This window comes from Pipistrellus hanaki (genome assembly GCF_964339955.1).
Source record: "Pipistrellus hanaki genome assembly, chromosome: 11".
In the NCBI taxonomy this organism is placed as follows: Eukaryota; Metazoa; Chordata; class Mammalia; order Chiroptera; family Vespertilionidae; genus Pipistrellus; species Pipistrellus hanaki.
The window spans coordinates 20,164,162-20,186,464 of record NC_140513.1 but is presented as its reverse complement, the minus strand read 5'-3'; the positions used below and the strand labels follow the sequence as shown (position 1 = coordinate 20,186,464).

General features: G+C 39.3%; 1 protein-coding gene across 2 annotated transcripts; it reads left to right on the top strand.

Annotated features, from left to right (window-relative positions):
- The first annotated feature begins 9,979 nt into the window (after positions 1-9,979).
- NIPSNAP3A (nipsnap homolog 3A) lies at positions 9,980-21,120 on the top strand. 2 transcript variants are annotated; one of them, XM_084898537.1, is made up of 6 exons: positions 9,980-10,296; positions 13,104-13,314; positions 15,516-15,674; positions 17,866-18,015; positions 19,876-19,962; positions 20,055-21,120. In XM_084898537.1, exons 1-6 carry the CDS (start codon positions 10,237-10,239, stop codon positions 20,129-20,131), a joined length of 744 nt encoding a protein of 247 aa, XP_084754663.1. In that variant the 5' UTR covers positions 9,980-10,236; the 3' UTR covers positions 20,132-21,120. The 2 variants fall into 2 exon arrangements, with proteins under 2 accessions (XP_084754663.1, XP_084754664.1); XM_084898538.1 differs by having other exon boundaries at positions 9,986-10,296; positions 17,962-18,015.
- Positions 21,121-22,303: the final 1,183 nt, after the last annotated feature.

The following is a 22,303-nucleotide window of genomic DNA, read 5'->3' as shown; positions in this document are numbered from 1 at the left end:
ACTGCAAACTGCCTGACTATACTTCAAACAGAGCTTCCCCTGGCTTCTGCCTTCACATTCTCTCCCTCTTGCTGGGCCATGCATCATCAATCCTTGCTTTCCCCTGAGTGGCTGGCACACACTTCTCTGGTTCCCTAACTCCCAGGCCCCTCTTATCTCTTACTTATATGACATTCACATGCCATCTCTTTGTCCCTTTACAAGGCAGCGGGTACATCTGTCCATTTCAGTCTGTCTAGAGACTAATCAACAACATGCTTAAGGACCAGACACTTAATTAATACAAGGTTGCTAATACATTTTAATTGAAATATAACTCACAGTTTAATTTGGCTCCAACCTCTTTTGTACCCTAAAATAATTTACTCAAATATGGTTATATTTTATCTAAATTGTGAACAAAATTTTAATTTCATAATAAGCCTAGAAAATTTAATTTCATCACCTTGAAGTTAGATAAGGGCAGTGTTTCAGACATTTTTGTTGAACGAACACAGAACCTCATCTAGATCCTCAGGCTAAAGTTTATCAAAATGCTAAATATTCACCATAGTACAGCTACTTTATGATCAGTATATTCACTCATTTCATCATAAGAGTCTCTCTCACAGACTCATGATCATTCTCTCACTTGCTTGCAGCATGTTCTCTAACAGGAGGGCTTTGCACATGGCAGGAAAGAATCTAGAAAGACATAACATCACGGATTCTAGGGATAGTCAAAGGCAAACAAGTAACTACCAATTAATCCATGGTATAAAGAACAGAACTGGGACATCAAATTGCGATTAGTTCATTAGAATTTAAATGGGATATCTCAAAGCCAATCAGTGAAAGGATCAGAGATGTGATTTAAATTAAGAAAAACATCAACACAACAATTACTGTGATTATATGGTTAATAGAAAGAGATGGAGGCATGGGGAAAATAACACAGGACAATTTAATGTAACTCAGTTCATAGATAGGTCTCAGTAAGAAGGCTGTTTCTTTCTTATTAACTTTTCAATCTAATTAACCATTCAATAAAAAGGTGATATATTCCAATTCTGAAGAGCAAACTAGCATAATCTGATTTCTTCCTCACTCAAACTTGGAAATGCCATAGAAATAAGATTTAAAATGTATCAATCTGAAGAATAGGATCTGTTCTAAGAATAAAACAAAATAACAGAAGTGAAAGTCATTTGCTACATCTCCATTTTAAAAGATCAAAATTCCCTGAGTCTTGTCCTTTTCTAAACCTTGAAGGCGGCATGGACACAAATGGATGGGGAATTACTCAGCCCTGACCAATTCTTTCTGGTAGGACTTTCCCAATACTCAGAGCTCCAGTTTTTTCTGTTTGTGCTCTGCCTCAGCATGTTTGTGATAATCCTCCTGGGAAATAGCCCCTCATTATCATCAGTATTCTAGATTCTCACCTTCCCACGCCCGCCCATGTATTTCTTCCTTGGAAACGTCTCATTCTTATACATCTGTTATACATCATCATCCATCCCCGCAATGCTCGTCATACTCAGGGCTAAGAGCAAATCCGGCTCTTCCAGTGGCAGTGCTCTGCAGATGGTTGTCTCTCTTGGTTTGGGCTCCATTGAGTATGAAACATCATGAGCACACACTAAACTCATATGTTCACGAGTTTTAGTAATAAAAGCAATTTGATTTGTTGATAGAAATGTTAAATAAATTCTGCCATACTTAATATTGAGCTGCTCACTAGCCTTTCCTGCTATTTATTCTAGTAAGGCTTATAGCAAAGAGGCTGATACAGAAATATTACATCATGATGACAAGCTCTAGAAGCCTCCAGTCTTTTTTCCTTCCTTCCCCACAGCATTTAATTCAATATTCATTACACAACAGGAACTTCCACAAATACTCATCTATATGAGAATGAAACTTTTTTAGGATTATTGATCGAAAACAATTATCTTTTATTACCAATTACTTTATTAATGCCCAGCTGGTGTGACTGAGTGTTTGAGCATCGACCTAGGATAAACCAGGAGGTCACGGTTTGATTCTCGGTCAGGGCATATCCCTGGGTTGTGGGCTCAATCCCTAGTGGGGTGTGCAAGAGGCAGCCAATGAATGATTCTTTCTCATCATCGATGTTTCTATCTCTCTCCCCCTCCCTTCCTCTCTGAAATTAATAAAAATATTTTAAAATTATTTTATTAATAACAAAAAGAAACAAATCCATAAACTTTATAATTCGCCTTTATTCAAATGTTTCCAATATATAATTCTGTATCACACCCACATGCACAGAAGGAACTGTAAGCTAATGTTGGACCCCCCGAAGGAGACCCCTGCCCTGACCCAGGATCAGCGACGACCCAGTCAAACACAAGAGACGGCACTTGATGCAAACAGCAAGAGGATTTAATTCCAGCATGCTGGGACTTGACCTGTTACTCACGCAGGAGCAGCCAAGTCACGTCCCGAGCAGAACTTCTTACAGGCTTATAAAGGCAAAAACCGCAAAGTTAGAACAAAGGACAAGGGGAGGGGGTCTTCCAGAAAGAGGGACAGGAATTCCTTGAGGGGAGGATAGACATTATCACAAGGAACAGGGTGGAACCCCCGCAGGACGTTGATACTACATCCAGTTTACTACCTCTAGGGGCTGAGTCTGGTGGTCTGGTGCTGTGTTGATAATACATCCAGTTTACTACCTCTAGGGGCTGAGTCTGGTGGTCTGGTGCTGTGTGGCTCATACCCTGTTTTTCCTGGGGCAGTTCTAAAGGTCACATTCTCACGGGAAGTCTGGGCTAGCAGGGGAATTTTTCTATATTATTTCTTTCAGCCTCTACACTAACTCCACTCTAAATAACTAAAGGTTCAGATACAGGAACTCAAAAACAACAAAAATGTACCTCTGCACAATTTGAAACCTAATTAAGAAAAACTAATCTATACCACCATCTAGTGGCCTCAGAATATAGCACTAAGAAAGCACTTAACCCAGGATGTATCACCAAAATATAAGCTTCTGGAGTTGACACATTGAGCACCTGGCCTCCTACTCAGCTGGACTAGCACTGGATCCACCTCTTCTGCTTCCTTCTGCAGATCTGCACGAGCCTGACTTACGAACAAAACCAAATAGGAACACCATTAAGTTGAGTGTTGCCTTTGCCCACATCATATAATTTCTTCCACCCTTTAACTGACACCTATTTGTTAAGTGAGGTATAAAAACACATCTTCACATTCATCAAATCCAATGGACAATGATAAAAAATTTGTCAGAAAAACCTCACCCATTTTAATTAAGGGTATAAGTATATATAAGATAATTCGGCACTATTTAGTAAAGATAAACATGTACATATTTATGATGCAGCAAGTCCACTCCTAGGTATATATATGCTTGAACAGTGTTTTGTAACCTCCAGTATACAGATCCCCAAGAGTCTATGGATAGAATTCAGAGGGTCTGGAAACTTGAATGGAAAAATGTTACATTTTCATTGTCACCAACTTCTAACTGAAAATAAGCATTTCCTTTGACTATGAAATGTAAGGAATAAATCACAATATTATTAATAGGATCTATGACTTTGTGGCCAATAAATAACATAGATATTGTCAAATTCCATTTAGAGTTGTTGCAAATATCTAAAATTATTATAGCTGTTAAGTCTAAGGATAGATCTTGTTATTTAGTACTTTAATAAAGAAGTATGTCTATTTCTTTGTAAAGAATCATTTAGTTGTATATTTTGATGATTTTAGGTCAATATAATCTGTATTCTTTGTAACCCTATGTATTTATTAATTATATAAAACTATTAGGGTTCTATAGACTCACAAAATTTCAAAAGGGTTTATGCCATACAAAAAATGTTAATGGAAACAATAAATATTTATTTAAAAATTCAAAATATTTTTGTCCATAGTAGTCAAATGAACAAATAAAGATATATACCTACAATGAAATTGCACACATCAGAGAAATGTATTAATTACTGTGACTGCATCAAAATATGTGACTTTCAAGAACCTTATGTCAAAGCTAAAAATCCAATGACAGAATAATAGTCTGATTCCATTTATAGAAAGTTCTAAAATAGCCAAAGCAAAACAATATATTATTTATAGTTATATACAAATTTAGTTGAATTTCTTTAAAAATGAATGAAATTATTAACATAAAATTTGGAGCCAGGATTACTTGAGAGATGATAGGAAGAGTAGAAGGAGAATGTGACTAGAAAGAAACATATATTGGATTTCTAAGTTAGTGACAGTATTTTTCTTAAGTTTGGTGGCAAGGGCACAAGCATTCACTTTGTTCTTTTCCTTAAAAGTGTACAGGTATATTATTTATATTTTTTCACCTATGATAGGTGTGTCTCGTTACTTACCTCCTTAGATAGGCAACTTCAGTCCACTCAATCTAAAATAATGACTCTGTTGTTTTATATCACCACATTACCCTATTTTATTTTATTTTATATATTTTATTGATTTTTTTACAGAGAGGAAGGGAGAGGGATAGAGAGATAGAAACACCGATAAGAGAAACAACGACCATCTGCCTCCTGCACGCCCCCCACTGGGGATGTGCCCGCAACCAACATACATGCCCTTGACTGGAATCAAACCTGGGACCTTTCAGTCCGCAGACCGACACTCTATCCACTGAGCCAAACCGGTTTTGGCCACATTACCCTATTTTAATAAACCTGACTTATCTAGCTTTGGACTACATGTCCTTTGGACCAGTTGTCAGAAGTTTAGAATACACACAATAATTTTCAAAATGCTTCCTCTAGGTATCTTCCTGGCAGTTTAGGGATTTTATTTTATTTTATTTTAGGCCACAGAAAAATATTTCTTTTAAAATACTGTTTTAGAGGCAATTTTCCACCACAAACCCCAATGTACCACTTAGCAACAGTGAACTTGAGAAAATTCTCAGAACTTCACCTTAAGCTTGGAGACAAAGCTTAACTCTCAGAGTTTGTAAGATAATGAAAAGCTGTGAAAAAGGAAATATGAGACTGTCTTAGACACCTACCAGCACTTACCAACATTTTCCCTACGTTGCAGTGGGAAAAATTTTATCTTCACTGTTAAATATTTTCATCTTGAAAATTCTGCCGTTTCGCTGGCTGGGTGCTGCTGCTGATGGAGCTCCACGATGGCAAAGCCACAGGATAGGAAAAACCTGGTTCTAATTCACCACGTGGGAAAGAACTGCTTGGCAATGAGGAAAACGCATTTTAGATTCTTAAAGAAATAAAATCCTATTGTGTTTGAGACATACATTTTGGCATCTATTTGTTACAACAGTGAGCCTATCCTGTTGAATACATTCTTTAAAAGTTGAATCACGTTCATGAATACCAGACACAGCTGAAGGGATTAGAACCAGTCCTGAACATAAAAATTAAGCGAACGGCTACCTACAAAATACTGAGGTATCCAGCCTCCTTCCCTCCTCAGTTACAGGAAATTGGCAATAAGTCTTAATAACACACAGATGGGACCGTGGAAGTTTCCTCACAGGGTAACTGACTACACTGAGAGAAATAACTTACAGATGATAACAGACAGGGCTATTTCCCCTCAATTGAATAGCCCAGCCAGCCAACTCTGCAGTGAAGCCCACTATTTGTCAGGCCCCATCCATACTAAAAGAGTTGTCCAAATTTTGCCTACTTCAAAATATGAGCTGATAGCCAAGGATATTTTTGGAAAAACACTAGCATCTAGGGAGAAAACAGATCAAATGATAGAAAACATAAAAGAAACAATGCAGGAAGAAGACCTAATATATATATAGGGTCGGCAACTAAGTAATTGCGGATTTTTTAAAGAAAATCAAAGACAATTTTTTCATGGAACTAAATAACTTTATTCTGTAATGTATTGCCCATTTTGATCAATGACCTTTTGCCATCTTTCAGGCAGCATCATAATCCCACGTTCAAAAAACTTCTGGTTTTTATTAGCAAAAAACTGAATCAGGTACGATTTGACATCATCATTATTATTGAAATTTTTACCATTCAAGGAGTTTTGTAAAGATCGAAACAAAAAGTAATCAGATGGTGCAAGGTCAGGACTATATGGTGGATGTGGCAAAACATCCCAACCAAGCTCCATTAATTTACATATATAACAAATATATACACATATTTACATATATAATTTACATATATAATTTACATATATAACAAATACATATATAACAAAACAAAAATATACATATAAAAGCCTAAGTGACCGAATGACCAAATAACCAATCAGTCGCTATGATGCGCCCTGACCACCAGGGGGCAGATGCTCAATGCAGGATATGCCCCCTGGTGGTCAGTGTGTTCCCACAGCGGGAGTGCCACTTAACTGACCATTGGGTGCCAGACGCTGGGCTCACAGCTGGCAAGCACTGTGTCAGTGCGAGCCTCTCCCGCCTCCACAGCAGTGCTACTGAGGGGTGACAGCAGGCGTCCAACCTGGGCTTGGGCTCCTCCCTGTCTGCTTGCTGCTTTCAGCACTTCTATATCCCCCAAGGGATATCCAGTATGGAGAGAGGGCACAGGCCAGGCTGAGGGACCCCACCAGTGTAGGAATCCGTGCACCAGGCCTCTTGTATAATAAATTAAAAAGTAAACACCTATAATTAATGTCCTCAGAGACAGAAATACTAAATCCACAAAACAAAAGAGGATATTATTTCTAAAAATATAGAAATAAACACTCTGGAGAAGGGATTAAAAAAAAGGAGATTTGGGGAATAAATATTATAAAAACTGAAGTTTAAAATTCAATAGATGAGTTAGAAGATAAAATTGTACTTTACACCAAAAAAGCCTAGACCCAAAAAGTAGAGGTGTAAAATAGTGGAGGCACAATAACATGTTGACAAGAAAAAAATCTAGGAAACACAATAAAATTTTCAGGATTGAAAAGTGTCTAAATTAAGAGGGTACACTGAATGAGGAACAATGGATATTGAGAAATTTCAGAACACAGGGACAAAGAGAAAAACATAAAAGGTTCCAAAGGGAGAGAGAGAAACGAGTCACATTAAAAAAATAGGATTCAGAATGTCACAAATGTATAATTAGAAGCTTAATAAAATGGAGGATTGCCTTGAAAAGTGGAAGGAAATATTATTTTCAATGTAGATTATTATACCTACCCAAAATATGAATCAAGAGAGTTGGCAGAATAAAACATTTCTAGAGATGCAAGTCTCAAAAGTCTAATTTCCATGTACCCTCTCCTAATATTAGGAGGAGAAAAGGAGATACAAAATCCTAGAAAGAGAAGATCCAACCTAAGGCAAATGAGATTCCCAGGTCAGTGAAAAGAGATGCATCTTAGAGAACCAGACCGCACTGGAGCAATACGACAAACAACTCCCAAAAGATAACCCTGGGTGAAACTGAGAAGCTGATAAATTAATTTAATCTTATTGAGAAGAAAAATATCTGTTGGCAAAATAATAATAATATGTTGATTAATAAATGATAGATATAAGGAAAACAAACAAAAAAGAGGAAGAAAAAATAATCACTTCCTATTGATTAAGATCATAGGTCTAAGCCAGTGGTTGGCAAACAGCGACTCTCGAGCCACATGCGGCTCTTTGGCCCCTTGAGTGTGGCTCTTCCACAAAATACCACGTGCAGGCACACACATACAGTGCAATTGAAACTTCATGGCCCATGCGCAGAAGTCGGTTTTTGGCCTGGGCGAGTCTATTTTGAAGAAGTGGCCTTAGAACAGTATTTCCCAACCTTCTCTCATGATGAGAATCACCTGGTGGAGTTGTTAAAACACAGATTCCTGAATCCCAACTAAGAAGTGCTAAACTAGAATTTTTGAGAACATATAGGTAAAATTGCATACCTAACTTAGTGCTCTGTATATAACATCTGTGTTAGAGCACTAGTTAAGTATACAATTTTACCTATATGTTCCCAAAAATTCTAGTTTAGCACTTCTTAGTTGGGATTCAGGAATCTGTGTTTTAACAACTCCACCAGGTGATTCTCATCATGAGAGAAGGTTGGGAAACACTGCCTTAGAACACTCAAGGGGCCAAAGAGCCGCATGTGGCTCTCGAGCCGAGGTTTGCTGACCACTGGTCTTAGCCACTCAGCAGTGACTTAAGCTAGAAGATGATTTCTCATGTAAAAAAAAAAAAAAAAAAAGTCCAGAGATGGGCAGTCCTAGGCTCCTACTATGGTGCCCCCTGGTGTCAGAACCTAAGCTTCTTTTATCTTGTTGTTCTGCCATTTTCAGCATGTGGCTACTACTTCACAATTCAAGAATTTAAGCCATTACATCCACATCCCAGCAAGCAGAAATAAGGGACAAAGGAGGGAACAAACCCTCCAACACTGCTTTAAGATCACTCATAGTAGGTCATAAACACACTAACACCCCATTGGCCAGGACTTGGTCACATGGATAGATCCAAGTGCAAGGGTTCTATTACCAATTTTTAAAAACAGGGGGTTGAGGGGGCCAGAAACAATGGATATTGGAAAATGGTTAGCAGTCTCTACTCACTCCCTCCTGCACTCTTTCCATATTCTACTTGTTTTTCCTCACAGCATTTAGTATTCCCTGATATGTTTTCTCTCCATGTTTATCTGTTTCCCCCAACGAAAGGGCAGGGACTTTTTGTCTTTTGTTCACCTCTGTACCAGTTTCTGGATATGTGCCACAAGCATAGAAGGGATTTAATAAATATGGCTTGAATGTGTGAATGAATTAATACCATGTTTTGCCTAATAAAATACATTTAAACATAGAGATCCCCCCTGGGCACCGGTGCTGCTTTGTTTTGTCTTGCTTGGTTAGAAATGAATGCCCATCGACTGGAAAACCTGAAGCGCCCCCTCTGAGAATTACTAATCCTCTGAACAGGTGACTCAAAGTCTGCACAAACCACAGGTGATGGCCATGCAGGAGTTCACAATACTGCTTGATGGCCAAGCAGTATTGTTTCCGGGCGCGGTAACTACTATAATTCTGTGTTTCATTACGTATTGTGTATAACAATGTGATTAGTAAGAAAAAATGTGAACACCAATATAATGCAAATTGATGTAACAACAAACTAGACTGAATGGAAGCATCATCATCAGGTGTGGAGAAAGAAGTGTCTTTGGGGGTTGTGGTAGGTAAGCGACCTAATCCTCATTTTCCAAGCAATAGACATACCTACGATTTAAAATATCAAGGAATGACAGAAAACGTCAGGAAGAAAAGGGGGTGATGGGGTAGGGTGGTGGTGGGAACAAGCCTCAGAAGATACGCCCCGAAACGTTGCCGTTAACTCTGGGGACCCATGATAAGAGGCAGCAGGGAGGACAACTTCAAGAGGTCTGCTGTTTTGCTTTCTTTTTCTTTTTTTAAAATATATTTTATTGATTTTTTTACAGAGAGGAAGACAGAGGGATAGAAAGAAACATCAATGAGAGAGAAACATCCATCAGCTGCCTCCTGCACACGCCCTACTGGGGATGTGCCCACAACCAAGGCACATGCCCTTGACCTGAATGGAACCTGGGGCCCTTCAGTCCACAGGCCGACGCTCTATCCGCTGAGCCAAACGGGTTTCGGCTGCTGGCTCGCTTTCAAGGCTTAAACACTATTTCATTTCAAAGGATGTATGTTTCCATTTGACTTCTTCTGCATCTGGTTCGCTGCCCCCATTCCTCTGAGCCCCTGAGACACACAATCTAGGTCACAATGGGGAGCCTTACAAGTAAGGGGGGCGCCGGGAAGGAAGGACAGTGAGGGCCCCTGCCTGTCTTCGGCTTCAGGTGCCTCCTCCCGGGCCACGGCCTCCACGCAGGACCACGCGCCCCGGACGCCCCGCCGCGCTCCCCGCGCGAACACTGACGAGTTCACGCAACTGCGCAGAGGAGCCGAGGCGCCGGGGCCGAGGGGGGAGGCGCCGGGGCCGCCTCGGCGCTCAGCCAGCCCCACGTCACCTCCCACGTCTGGGGTCAGGAGGATTGAGGAAACAAAGGGCGCCCCGGGGTGCGGGGCCACAGCGGCCACACCCGCGGCGGAGCCCGGCGGACCGGGCGGACCGGCCCGCGCTCCTCGACAGCGGGAGGCGGAGCTCAGCGCCCGCGCGCCCGCCCCGAGCGAGCCTGCGTCCGAGGGCTGCCCAGGCGCTTCCCGCCGGACGAGGAGGAGGAGGAGGAGGAGGACCAGGAAGGATCACCGGCCGCCGCCCCCCGCCGCGCCATGCTGCTCCTCGGAAGCGGCCTGACCAGGGCCCTGGCCGCGCGGACCCGGCCGCCTAAGGTATGCGGCGCGCGGACGCCCCCCAGCCGCTCCCCGGCGGCGGGAGGGGGAGGGACGTGTGTGGCCGCGCCGGACCCGCGCGCATGCGGCCTCCGGGCCCCGAGCCCACACCTGGACTGCGCATGCGTGCATCCTGCGCAGCCAGCCCTGCAGCCCCCTCCAAGCTGCCCTCCTGCCCCAGCTGCTCGGGGGTCTGGGAAAGACAGGTGGGGGCTAAAGTAGGTTGACAGTTGCTTGTATGGAAAATAATATAATTAATAATATTCTGTGCCTTGTGTGTTCACAACTGTCAGCCTCCTTTGGCCCGCCCTGTCACATGAACTCCTTTAACCTTAGTTGAGTAAGGTACGAAGTAGATTTTTGTGATTCAGCCTTCACTGTAGGGAATTGGTCTAGTCCAGTATTTCCCAAACTTTTGACATATGTGTACCCCTTCTATAATTTTCGTAACGCTGAGTACCCCTCGTACTCATGAGAACGTAGAATTAGGCGCAGCTAAGCACGGTGCAGTGCATATCCCCACCGAACTCCCGTGAACGCGTACCCACACCAAACTCTTCCCGTACCCCTGGGGGTATGCGTACCATACTTTGGGAAACACTGGTCTAGTCCAATGGTCGGCAAACTCCTTAGTCAACAGAGCCAAATAGCAACGGTACAACAATTGAAATTTCTTTTGAGAGCCAAATGTTTTAAACTTCTTCTAACACCACGTCTTCAAAATAGACTCGCCCAGGCCGTGGTGTTTTGTGGAAGGGCCACACTCAAGGGGCCAAAGAGCCGCCTGTGGCTCGCAAGCCGCAGTTTGCTGACCACGGGGACTCTAGTCTGTAAATCTAACCAGAGATATTTTTTCTTTTGATGTTTATACTTTTCTCCTTTCTCTGTGGCCAGGATCCCAAGGGGTTTAACCTAGGGCTGTGAGGAAGGAAGAGGGAGAAAGAGATGGAAACATCCATGATGAGAGAGAATCATGGATCGGCTGCCTCCTGCAAGTCGCTCACTGGGGATCGAGCCCACAACCCAGGCATGTGCCCTTGACAAGAATTGAACCTGAAACCTTTCAGTTCACAGGTCAACACTCTGAGCCAAACCGGCTAGGGCAGCTCTGATGTTTTTTCCCAACATCCCTCTGCCTGGCCCAATGGGAAAGTAGCGAGGGGGTGGGTGGTTCCACCTATGGGTCAGGACCTGAAACAAAACTTAGGCAAGATGTTATCTTTAGCCCAGAGGTCTGGACCTTGTGACCATTAGTCAGGTGTGGACTACTGTCTTCTGCTGCCTTACAGGTTGGTAATTAACCGGGAAAGGCCAGGTCTCTGAGGAGGTATAGACAGAGAGATTAGTTTTAGAGCTAGGATTTAAAACTAAATGTTATCAAACTCAGTTTTATACCTTTGACCACGGATTTGTTTCCAAATACAAATTCCCTGAGAATCAACTTAAAAAGCAATTTTTACAAATACCTCCCACTGTCCCATTTTCCAATATACCTGATCCATAATGCTTTTTAACGATAATACCAGGCAATTGTTTATTTGTATCACATTCTCTTATTAGAATTTAGTTAAAATGACACAAAAAGCATGTCATCCAAAAGTAGGAGCAGCTGCAATTGTTTTGGGTGGGAATTCCTGCTTCCCAGGGAAGCTTAGACACTGGGCAATAGGAACGTCACTTTAGTAGCCAACAGTGGAATGAACTAATATCGATCATTAGAACTATAACATTTTACACAATCAAATAAAATACATATATAATTGTGTGTTTTAACCAAAAATATAGGGTGTCCCCCCAAAACATGGATCGGCTGATGTTTCTTTCTTTTCAGATTTAACCCATTGGAATTAATAATTAGTCAAAGTATTCATACATTTTGGGGGGACACCCTGTGTGTCAGAGAAAGAAGTCCACTGATTTCATTCGACATACTAGAGTATAATTTGTCCATAATTTACTTTGCACCAAAACTTTAAATAGGTAATACTGATTCATCAGCTTCAGAAAATTGGCAATAATAACCAAAACTACAATAGGATGGATTTGTAAATGCAAATGCCATTTCCGAGTATATGCATACACCTGACCTGTGCATGTACACACACACATGAATACACAGAGGATCATTTCTAGTAGGGCATTTCCTACCTAAAGTTAGGTTCACTCAGACTTAGGGGTACTAAATTAGAACAAAAATTTATATAGTGAGCATGTAACTAATACAAAAAGAACTAACGGTTCGTAAGAGATATTTCCATCAACCTGGTGTAATTGGGTAGATGAAATGCCCTTCAGATTCATCTGTAATTAAACCTAATAATGATTCAGACAATTCTGGCCTGTTGTTCTTTTCCTTTACAGAATTCATAAAGAGTTCTCTGCTAGTAAACACATTTTTATCATGTCTGCCAGCATATGTGCATATTTTATAAAGTTCATTTAAATGCAAAACTGTAACACCTAACACATCGACTAGAGATAGAATATTGTCTAAATAAGGTAAAACATGTGTAGATTTATTAGAATCTTGAATCAGGACCGATTAAGACTCCAGTGCCTCATTATGGTTAACTTTTCATGAAAAGATGGCTAATGGTGGACCCCTGCCAGGAAACAGTAGCTATGTATTCACCGTACTCTGACATCTCTTTAAATAGTTGTCTATGGAGAGATGAGAGCAGAGGTACAAGCAAGAACTATGGTAAGTCTAATGAGTATCCCTTGTTTCCAAATTCAGATTTAGTTGTAGCATAATATTATAAGCCCTACCTTTCCCAGATATTTGAATTTGCCATATCTCTTTTTAGGTGTGCTCATCTTTTTCTACAGGACCTCGACAAAGCGATGGAACATTCTATGAATTTCGTACCTATTCTCTTAAGCCTTCAACGATGAATCAGTTTCTGGAAAATTTTAAGAAAAACGTACATCGCCGGACAGCTTACTCTGAATTGGTTGGATACTGGAGTGCAGAATTTGGAGGCAGAGTGAATAAAGCATTTCATATTTGGAAGTATGGTATGAGTCATCAGCTTAAGTATTCAGTACAGATTTTCATTCTGTTGTTACATGTGTCTTAGTTCTTGGATCTACGTTACCATAAATACACACAGGTTAAACTTTAAAAAAGCAGAACAACAACAACAAAAAACCATTGGTTACTCCTCCCAGTGCGAGGTATGCCTCTGACAACCTCTTGCTCAAATCCTTGTGTTACCATAAATGGCTTCTCATATTTCGCATCATAAAATTGTGAGCTAGATTTTAATTCTCAGGAAAAAAAAAATTGTAAAGTGGGTTATTATAAAGATGATTTCTGAAAAATTTAAAGCACTAATTGTAAAAGCCCAAGTGGGTTAAGATCATAAAAGGAGAGGAGAGTACTTTTTATTTATTGTTGAAGCTACAACTGGATGTCAGGATTTTAGTGGAAACGGTTGAGATATTTAGGAGTTTGAGGGTGGGTAATAGAGGTTGATGTGGATGATAGTTAACTCTAGGCATCACCCAACTCTGAGACTTAATAATTTGTTATGTTTATGGAACCAGTTTTGTCATTTGTACACCCAGGGTTTTAGGGAATTCAGTATTATGCTGTGCAGAGTTCTCCCACTATGGAAGGTGAGCTAATCCTAGTTTAGAAGAGGAAAGAGACATTATAGGAATCCCCAGAATGCTTGGTACTCCTGTGTCAAATCTTTGTGAAGTGCACATCAAGACTTGATGATATCCAAAAAAAAAAAAAAAAAAAAAAAAAAAAAGAGTTGATGATATCCAAAGCACTTTTAATAATTTCATTTAGTGTTTGGTCAGATAAAGTACCTTATTTAATATGAAAGGTGCTCATTCTCTACTTGACATGGCCATTGGTAGGGGTTTTCTCTGTTGTAATAGAACAAACCCAATAAAAACACAATTTGTGTGTTACTGTGCAAACAAGTAGAACTGTTTCATTTAAAAATTACTTAAGGTCCTGGTTTAACTGACTTAAGCTCTAAGGTAGATGTTACTATCCATCTTAAGAGGCCCTAATAGTAAACATAGTACTTGGTCCATATACTTAGTAAATACATATACCTGTTTCGGTAAAAACAGAAGAGAAATAATATGGGGTAAAACACTAGGTGGCAATAAGTAAGATAGTCAGCATTATTTCTTTGGAAGCTATTTGTTCAAAGAAGATGAAACTGTAAACTTGCATATTTTTAAAGATTTTGTTTTGAGAGAGAGAGAGAAAGGGAGAGAGAGAGAAACATCAATGTGTGAGTAAAATATCTATTGACTGCCTCCTGCATGGCCCCACCAGGAATTGAGCCTGCAACCCACTCTTGTGCCCTGACTGAAAATCAAACCAGTTACCTTTTAGTGCACAGGATGATACACAACTAAGGGAGCCACACCAGCCAGGGCTGTAAATTTGCATCTTAATTTCATTTATGTTACATTTAAGACCTGACCACCATCACCATCACAACCACCAAAGGAAAATAGTATTTTCCCAAACCGGTAATATAAATGACTCAAAGTAATAAGAATCCTCTCTAATAAAAGAGAAACATGCAAATGGACTGTACCTTCGCTACACCCACAAGCCATGCCCACCAGCCAATCAGGTGAGTATGCAAATTAACACAACCAAGATGGCGGTTAATTTGCATATCCAAGCCAGAGCAAAGACTGAAAATAGGGTAGAAAGAAGCCAAGTGCTGCAGAAGGGAGTGAAGCTGAGAAGAAGCAAGCAAGTGGCGGGGAAGGCAGGGAAGCAGGCAAGCAGGCGGGGCGCGGAGAAGGGTGAGAAGCCTGCGGGGGCAGGGCTGCGGAGAAGGAAGGGAAGCAGGCCGGGAAGGGGAAACCGAAGCAGGAAGCCCTATTGCAGGAATCTCCCTGCAAGGGGCATCTAGTAGTTAATATAAATTTAGTACTAACTAGCTGCCAAACACTGTTCTCAGCTCCTTGCATGTATTAATTCATTTCTTCCTGATAACAACCCTGTAGGTGTATATATTATAGCTGTTTCCATTTCTACACCCCTTTTAGGCAATGAGAAACTCAGGATAGATGTCCCACCTATTTGGTGTGGAGGAGGGGTATCCCAGCGATTTAACGCAGTGTTCCTATATGGCCTTGGTGAACATGTGCTGAATCGAATGCAATCCAAGAAATGTCTAGATGATTTTAATAGAAAGTTTTTATTTTCCTTACTCCTTTTCTTCCCATAGATAATTTTGCCCATCGAACTGAAGTGCGGAAAGCCTTGGCCAAAGATAAGGAATGGCAAGAACAATTCCTCATTCCAAATTTGGCTCTAATGGATAAACAGGAGAGTGAGATTACTTACCTGGTACCATGGTGCAAATTAGAAAAGCCTGCAAAAGAAGGTAAGTCCATTCCTCCCAGTCACTTTGAGTTTTGATGTATAAAATACTAAACATTTGAAACTATAAAAACTGAAGTTTCTTAGGGGGGGGAAAACAATAAGCCTTTGTTTTAGAGAGTGCTGTATTATGATTATAGATGTGAAATGAATTTGAGCTCTTAGCTTCTCACTAAACCAATGAACATTAGCAGTGTTTTTCCAATTTGGAAGAAAAAAAAAAAAGCTCAGCGTTTTGGTATGAATATAAAAAGTTGACATGTTATGGAGAGTAAAGGTTGAAAAGTTGAGGATTTAGAGCAAGTATAGACAGTGAAGGATAATATATGAAATTTTGTCATAGTTTAGTATTTTAGTATTTTTTACACAAATTATAGCTAATGAAGTGTATCTTAATTTCATTTATGTTAACTTTGCTTATAAGACTGGCTGGGGGGATGAATTAAAGTGTAAGCTCTATTACTATATTTTAACTTTTTTGTTTTATTTCTTATTTCTCAGTTTGAACATAATTACTAAAGACTTGTCTTCTTGCTAATTTAACTTCCTTATAGACTTTAAGGAAATACTATTTACCTCAACCTAGTTTTAAACAAAGGTCAGATTTTTTTAGAAAGCATAAACTATGCCGAGACCGGTTTGGCTCAGTGGATAGAGCGTCAGCCTGCGGACTGAAGGGTCCCAGGTTCGATTCCGGGAAAGGACATGTACATTGGTTGCGGGCACATCCCCAGTAGGGGGTGTGCAAGAGGCAGCTGGTCAATGATTCTCTCATCAATGTTTCTAACTCTCTATCCCTCTCTCTTCCTCTCTGTAAAGAATCAATAAAATATATATTTTTTAAAAATAATAATAAAAAGCATAAACTAATTTTGTAGTATCATCTTAGATTACCAGATATTTGAAAAGTCTCATTTGACCTGGCTGGTGTGGCTCAGTGGTTGAACATTGACCCATGAACCAGAAGGTCACAGTCCCATTGCCAGTCAAGGCACATGCCGGGTTGTAGGCTCCATCCTCAGTGTGGGGCATGCAGGAGACATCCAATCAATGATTCTCTCTCATCATTGATGTTTCTACCTCTCTCTCCCTCTGACTTCCTTTCTGAAATCAATAAAAATATATATAAAAGAAGTCTTATGTGGACCCTTACCCACTTAGCTTTCAGCATTATCTAAATGAACTAAGTGGCTTCTGGAACAAGGTCAAGTCGGGGTTCTTTTCTTCTGTGTTCATAATTCTTTAATAGTTTTATAATTTTTTCCTTTTTCTTCTCAAATCTACTTGTCCCCTCGTTCCTTTCTCTCTATCAGGCCCATTCCTCTTACCACAGGTAAAATGCTTTCCAAGTGTTTACCTGGATATTCAGGAACAATACAACTATCTCCTTCAATTTTTTAGCTTTTTAAACTTTTTCTCTCAAAATCTCAGATACCGCTGAAACCGGTTTGGCTCAGTGGTAGAGCGTTGGTATGCGGACTGAAAGTCCCAGGTTCGATTACGGTCAAGGGCATGTACATTGGTTGCAGCTGGTCGATGTTTCTCTCTCATCAACATTTCTAGCTATCTCTCTCCCTTCCTCTCTGTAAAAAATCAATAAAATATATATTTAAAAAAAAAATCTCAGATACCACTTTGGGTCCATTGTTTGCTTGCTGTTTCTGTTAGAAATGGAATCCTATAGAGGGAAATTATATGAACAAAAAATGTATTTTTTCTCAGAATTAGAGGAAGAAGGACATATAGGTCAGAAACTACTTTTCTTATTCATTTCTTACCTGAATTGGGTAGCTAAAATTCCTAATCCTATAACAAATTCTCAATATTTGCTTTATTTTATAGATTAAAAATATTTAGCTACTTGGGTAGCTAAAATTCCTAATCCTATAACAAATTCTCAATATTTGCTTTATTTTATAGATTAAAAATATTTCAGATAATAGCTTGCAATAGCTTCTTTTTGGCTTTGTATGATAAGTTTAACAACTGATCCTTAAACATGGACAAGGACTTTCTAAACATAGAAGCAAGGAAAAATAATGCAAAGAATTCATAATGTGTCCACATAAACATGTATACACATATGATCCTTGAAATTTGTATATATACATTAGCTTCCCACTGGAACTGTACTCACCTGATGAGAAATTTCTTGAATATCTTTTGTAAAATAAGTATTTTTCTCCTTTCTCTAGGAGTCTATGAACTGGTTACTTTCCAGATGAAGCCCGGTGGGCCAGCTGTATGGGGTGACACATTCAAAAAAGCAGTTAACGCCCATGCCATTCTAGGCTACTCAAAACTAGTTGGAGTTTTCCACACAGAATATGGAGCACTCAACAGAGGTACAGTTGTCCAATTTCTTCTATGAAATTGCAAAATATATTGGTGAACTACTAAGTCAGTTTGTCTCACTTTTTCATTAGGGCATATATTTTAATTTTTATTGACAAATTTTTAAGTTTTTCTTTTATTTTTAAAGGTTGAAAAAAAAAACACCTGTTTTACTTCTTGTCTATATAGAATGTTAACACTTTATGAAGCCTGTTTCAAAGGTGAATGTTGTTTTCCATGGTACATCAGAATGATAAAATTAAAATATTCAAGGAGCCTCAAGAAAGTATCTGTTTTTTTTTGTTTTTTTTTTCCCCTCTAAATATATTTTTATTGATTTTTTAAAAAATAACATTAGTTCGGGGTAGAGATATTGCCTTAGAATGAAAAAATATTACATATTTTAAAATACCAAAAACATGGACTTGCCCAAAGGGAGAAACAAACGTTTCCCACCACTGTAAAGATAATACTGTTAACATTTTGGTTTTTGTATTCCTGTGTTATTCAAATATATATAAGAAGACCAAAATGTAATCATATATGTCAGATGTAATGCATATGCATGATTAATAATGACCTTTCTGGTGTGAGGCTATACATATAGAAGAACAGTAATATGCTGAGTATGAATCAGCACATTATTTCTGGAGGACAGTGTATAATACATACATTGTACACATATAAGTACATATTAGATGTACTCTTTGGTCCTCTCAGTTTGAATTTTGGGACTCTATTTTGAGGAAATAATCAGATCCAAACTGTTTGGCTTTGAATCCCAACTCCACCACTTATAACTTAGTGATGTTGAAGGAGTTACTCTACCTCACCATGCCTTCCATTGCTTATCGATAACAACCTACCGCCTAAGATTTTTATGAAGCGAGACCTGGCACAGAATAGGCACAAAATAAGCAAAGATGTTGGTAGTTATCTTTGACATTGTTAATATTATAGATACACATATACGTGCTACACAAAGGAGGTTTATATGCCAGTATTGTTTACAGGAGGAAATATTGGGAACAATGGTAATGACACATACATAGTACTGTATGTATACAATGCACTTATATTACACAGATAGACATATATGTCCATCATATATATCATTTATCAGTAAGACCCTAATTTTATTTTGCTCATATTTTTTAAAGAAAAAAAAAAAGACTAAGCATTAATAGAGGTTTTCTCTGGGCAGTTAAAATTATGCTACTTTTTATTTTCTTCTATGTATCATCCAAATTTTCCATAATAAACACTTTTTTTTATAATATTGTGGGGGGTTTTTTGTTTTGTTTTGTTTTGTTGTTTTTTTTTTAAAGTAAAATGTAGCCAAAACCGGTTTGGCTCAGTGAATATATAGAGCATTGACCTGCAGACTGAAGGGTTCCAGGTTTGATTCTGGTTAAGGGCATGTACCTTGGTTGCCGGCACATCCCCAGTAAAGGGTGTGCAGGAGACAGATGATCGATGTTTCTCTCTCATCAATGTTTCTAACTCTCTATCCCTCGCTCTTCCTCTCTGTAAAAAAATCAATAAAAACTATTTTTTTTTTAAAGTAAAGTGAAGTAGGAAGGAATGAAACCGGGGTCCAATCTTGATTGTCAATGTCTTTAGTTGTATTACTTTACTTCCCCCGTCCAGCCTTCTGTTTCATCTATAAAACCAGCTTTGAATCAGTTTATAAATGTCTCTCCCAAATCTGTGACCCCCTCTGAAATTGATCACCAACATACTCAGTCTTCCTTTTTTGATACTCACTTTTTTGACTTAATAAGATTTAACATATCTGATGAACTTTTCTTCATTTCTTCTTTGTAGCCACGCCATAGTCTTTAGAATCTGTTTCTGGTTTCTCTCTGTAGTTCACGTTCTCTGGTGGAATGAGAGTGCGGATAGTCGTGCAGCCGGGAGACATAAGGCTCATGAGGATCCCAGAGTCGTGGCGGCTGGTAAGCCATTTCACTGGGCATTACTCTTAAGACAAATACGATTTAGTCAGTAACTTTATATGCCTTCTTATATGATTTTTTTTTTTTTCCAGTTCGGGAATGTGTCAGTTACCTAGTGTCTCAGCATAATATGCTTCTGATTCCTGCATCGTTTTCACCATTGAAATAGTTTCCCACTGAAATACAAAGCATTTCAAGAACTGTTTTAAGATGTGTCTGCTAATGGTACTTAAATACTCCCAAGGGCGTCTGTTATTTGAAGAAGGTGGTAAGTTAATTCGTTATGTGTCTGCATTTTTAAAGCCACCTCTGTTCTTTGTCATTGCCACCTCAGAAGGTAGCTCTGTTCATTGTCCCTCCCCGTGGCATTTCAGTAACTATACTATAGAAATAGTTGTCACTATTTATGATCTTGATTATTCTTTTTTTCCAAAATATCTCTTATTCTCTATTTTGATGACCCTTTCCTTTATCGCATTTTCTTATACTTAAATGATGTGTCTACATTTCTATGCCTGATAGTATTTTAAAATTATTAACATGCAATGTCTGTATTTTCAACATGTCTGTTTTTTCTGGGATTTAAAAAAATATTTTGCCCAGTAAAATTTATTTTGTAATAGCAAATGGGATTCGTAAGAATATCAGATCAAATGTATTTCTTTACCTTGGGAAAGTGCAGTATCATTGTGTCATCTGTATCAATTATGGTTTTCACATTAATTGTTGGTCACTCTGATTTGGAAAATAATGTGATTCTCAATGTTAAAAATAAATTCAGCCAAAACCGGTTTGGCTCAGTGGATAGAGCATTGACCTGCAGACTGAAAGGTCCCAGGTTCAATTCCGGTCAAGGGCATGTACCTTGGTTGTGGGCACATCCTCAGTAAGGGGTGTGCAAGAGGCAGCTGATTGATGATTCTCGCTTATCGATGTTTCTAACTCTTTATCCCTCTCTCTTCCTCTCTGTAAAAAAATCAATAAAATATATTAAAAATAAAAAATTCAGAAGTCTTGTTTCATATGCTGAATGTATACATGTATGGTTAATTTTGTTTTGTTCACTTTAGATGACTAACAAAGATACTTGGGACATCTGTTTCAAAAGAGATTTTGTGGTCATGGAAATGCTTGCCCTAATAAAAGCCTACATATCCATTCTGGATTTTTTTAATTTGCATTTTATATTTATATTATCTTCTCTAAAGTTTTCACTGTGTTCCTGTAGGGTCGTGACAGTAATATTTACCAGTACAATTGCAAGTGTGAAGTTCCATGAAATCAGCATGGAGGTAATTCCAGGAGAGTTTCATTAGGATCACCACAGACACGCTAGGGTTTTCCTTGACACACGTGAAATTTCTATTTTAGTTGAGTGCCTCTCAACCTTCTGAAACTAAGTTTGATACTTCTATGTTCCCTTGATTATCTTTATTTACAGCTGTATTATTTTACATTTCTAAGATATATTGCAAATAAAATCATAAATTATGAGTTGGCTAAAGGAAATCTGAACAACATCATCAAGTGTGTACGGTTTCTGATTAAAGAAATGTCTAATTATTAAAAAACCAAAACAAGGACACCAAACTCTGGGGGGTGAGGGCATGTACGGGAGTGGAGTAAGGGCAATGGTAAGATATGTATGCATATAATACCTAATTAAAAAAATGAAGAAAAAAAATACCTGGCCAGTTTTCAGTGGTTAGAGCATTGGCCCGCAGCCTGAAGGGTCTCGGGTTTGACTCCGGTCAAGGACATGTACCTTAGTTGCACGCTCTATCCAGACTCAGTCCTAGGACCCAGCAGGGGGGCACATGTGGGAGGCAACTAATCAATGTCTCTCTCTCACATTAATGATTTTTTTCTCTCTCTCTGCTTCTCCCCCTCCATTCCACTCCCTTAAAAAAATCAATTGAAAAAATATCCTCAGGTGAGAAGTAACAACAACAAAAAATCAGAAAGGTGAAATGTTGCTTAGGTGCAGCTTATCTGTATATATAAACGCCTAAGCGACAGTCCGACCATTTGACAGTCTGACCAGTAGCTATGACACACATTGGCCAACAGGAGCAGACACTCAACACAGGAGCTGCCAAGCTGCGGTGACTTGGCAGCTATGGTTCTTGGGTGATGCACCTGGAACCAGAGAGGAGGGAGCCTGAGTCTGTGGTGCATCACCCGAGAACCACCCTCTAGCAATTCGGGACCCCTCAGGGATGTCGGAGAGCCGGTTTCAGCCCATTCCCTGCAGGCCAGGCTGAGGGACCCCACTGGTGCATGAATCCGTGCTCCGGGCCCCTAGTACCTTTATAAGAATCCAACCTTAGCTGGGTGACTT

What these genes read in the sequence shown, in the direction of transcription:
- NIPSNAP3A (XM_084898537.1), top strand. Translation starts at nt 10,237, where the DNA reads ATGCTGCTCCTCGGAAGCGGCCTGACCAGGGCCCTGGCCGCGCGGACC. An exon ending in CGCGGACCCGGCCGCCTAAG is followed by an intron (nt 10,297 to 13,103) that starts GTATGCGGCGCG and finishes ATCTCTTTTTAG; the next exon opens with GTGTGCTCATCTTTTTCTAC. An exon ending in ATTTCATATTTGGAAGTATG is followed by an intron (nt 13,315 to 15,515) that starts GTATGAGTCATC and finishes TTCTTCCCATAG; the next exon opens with ATAATTTTGCCCATCGAACT.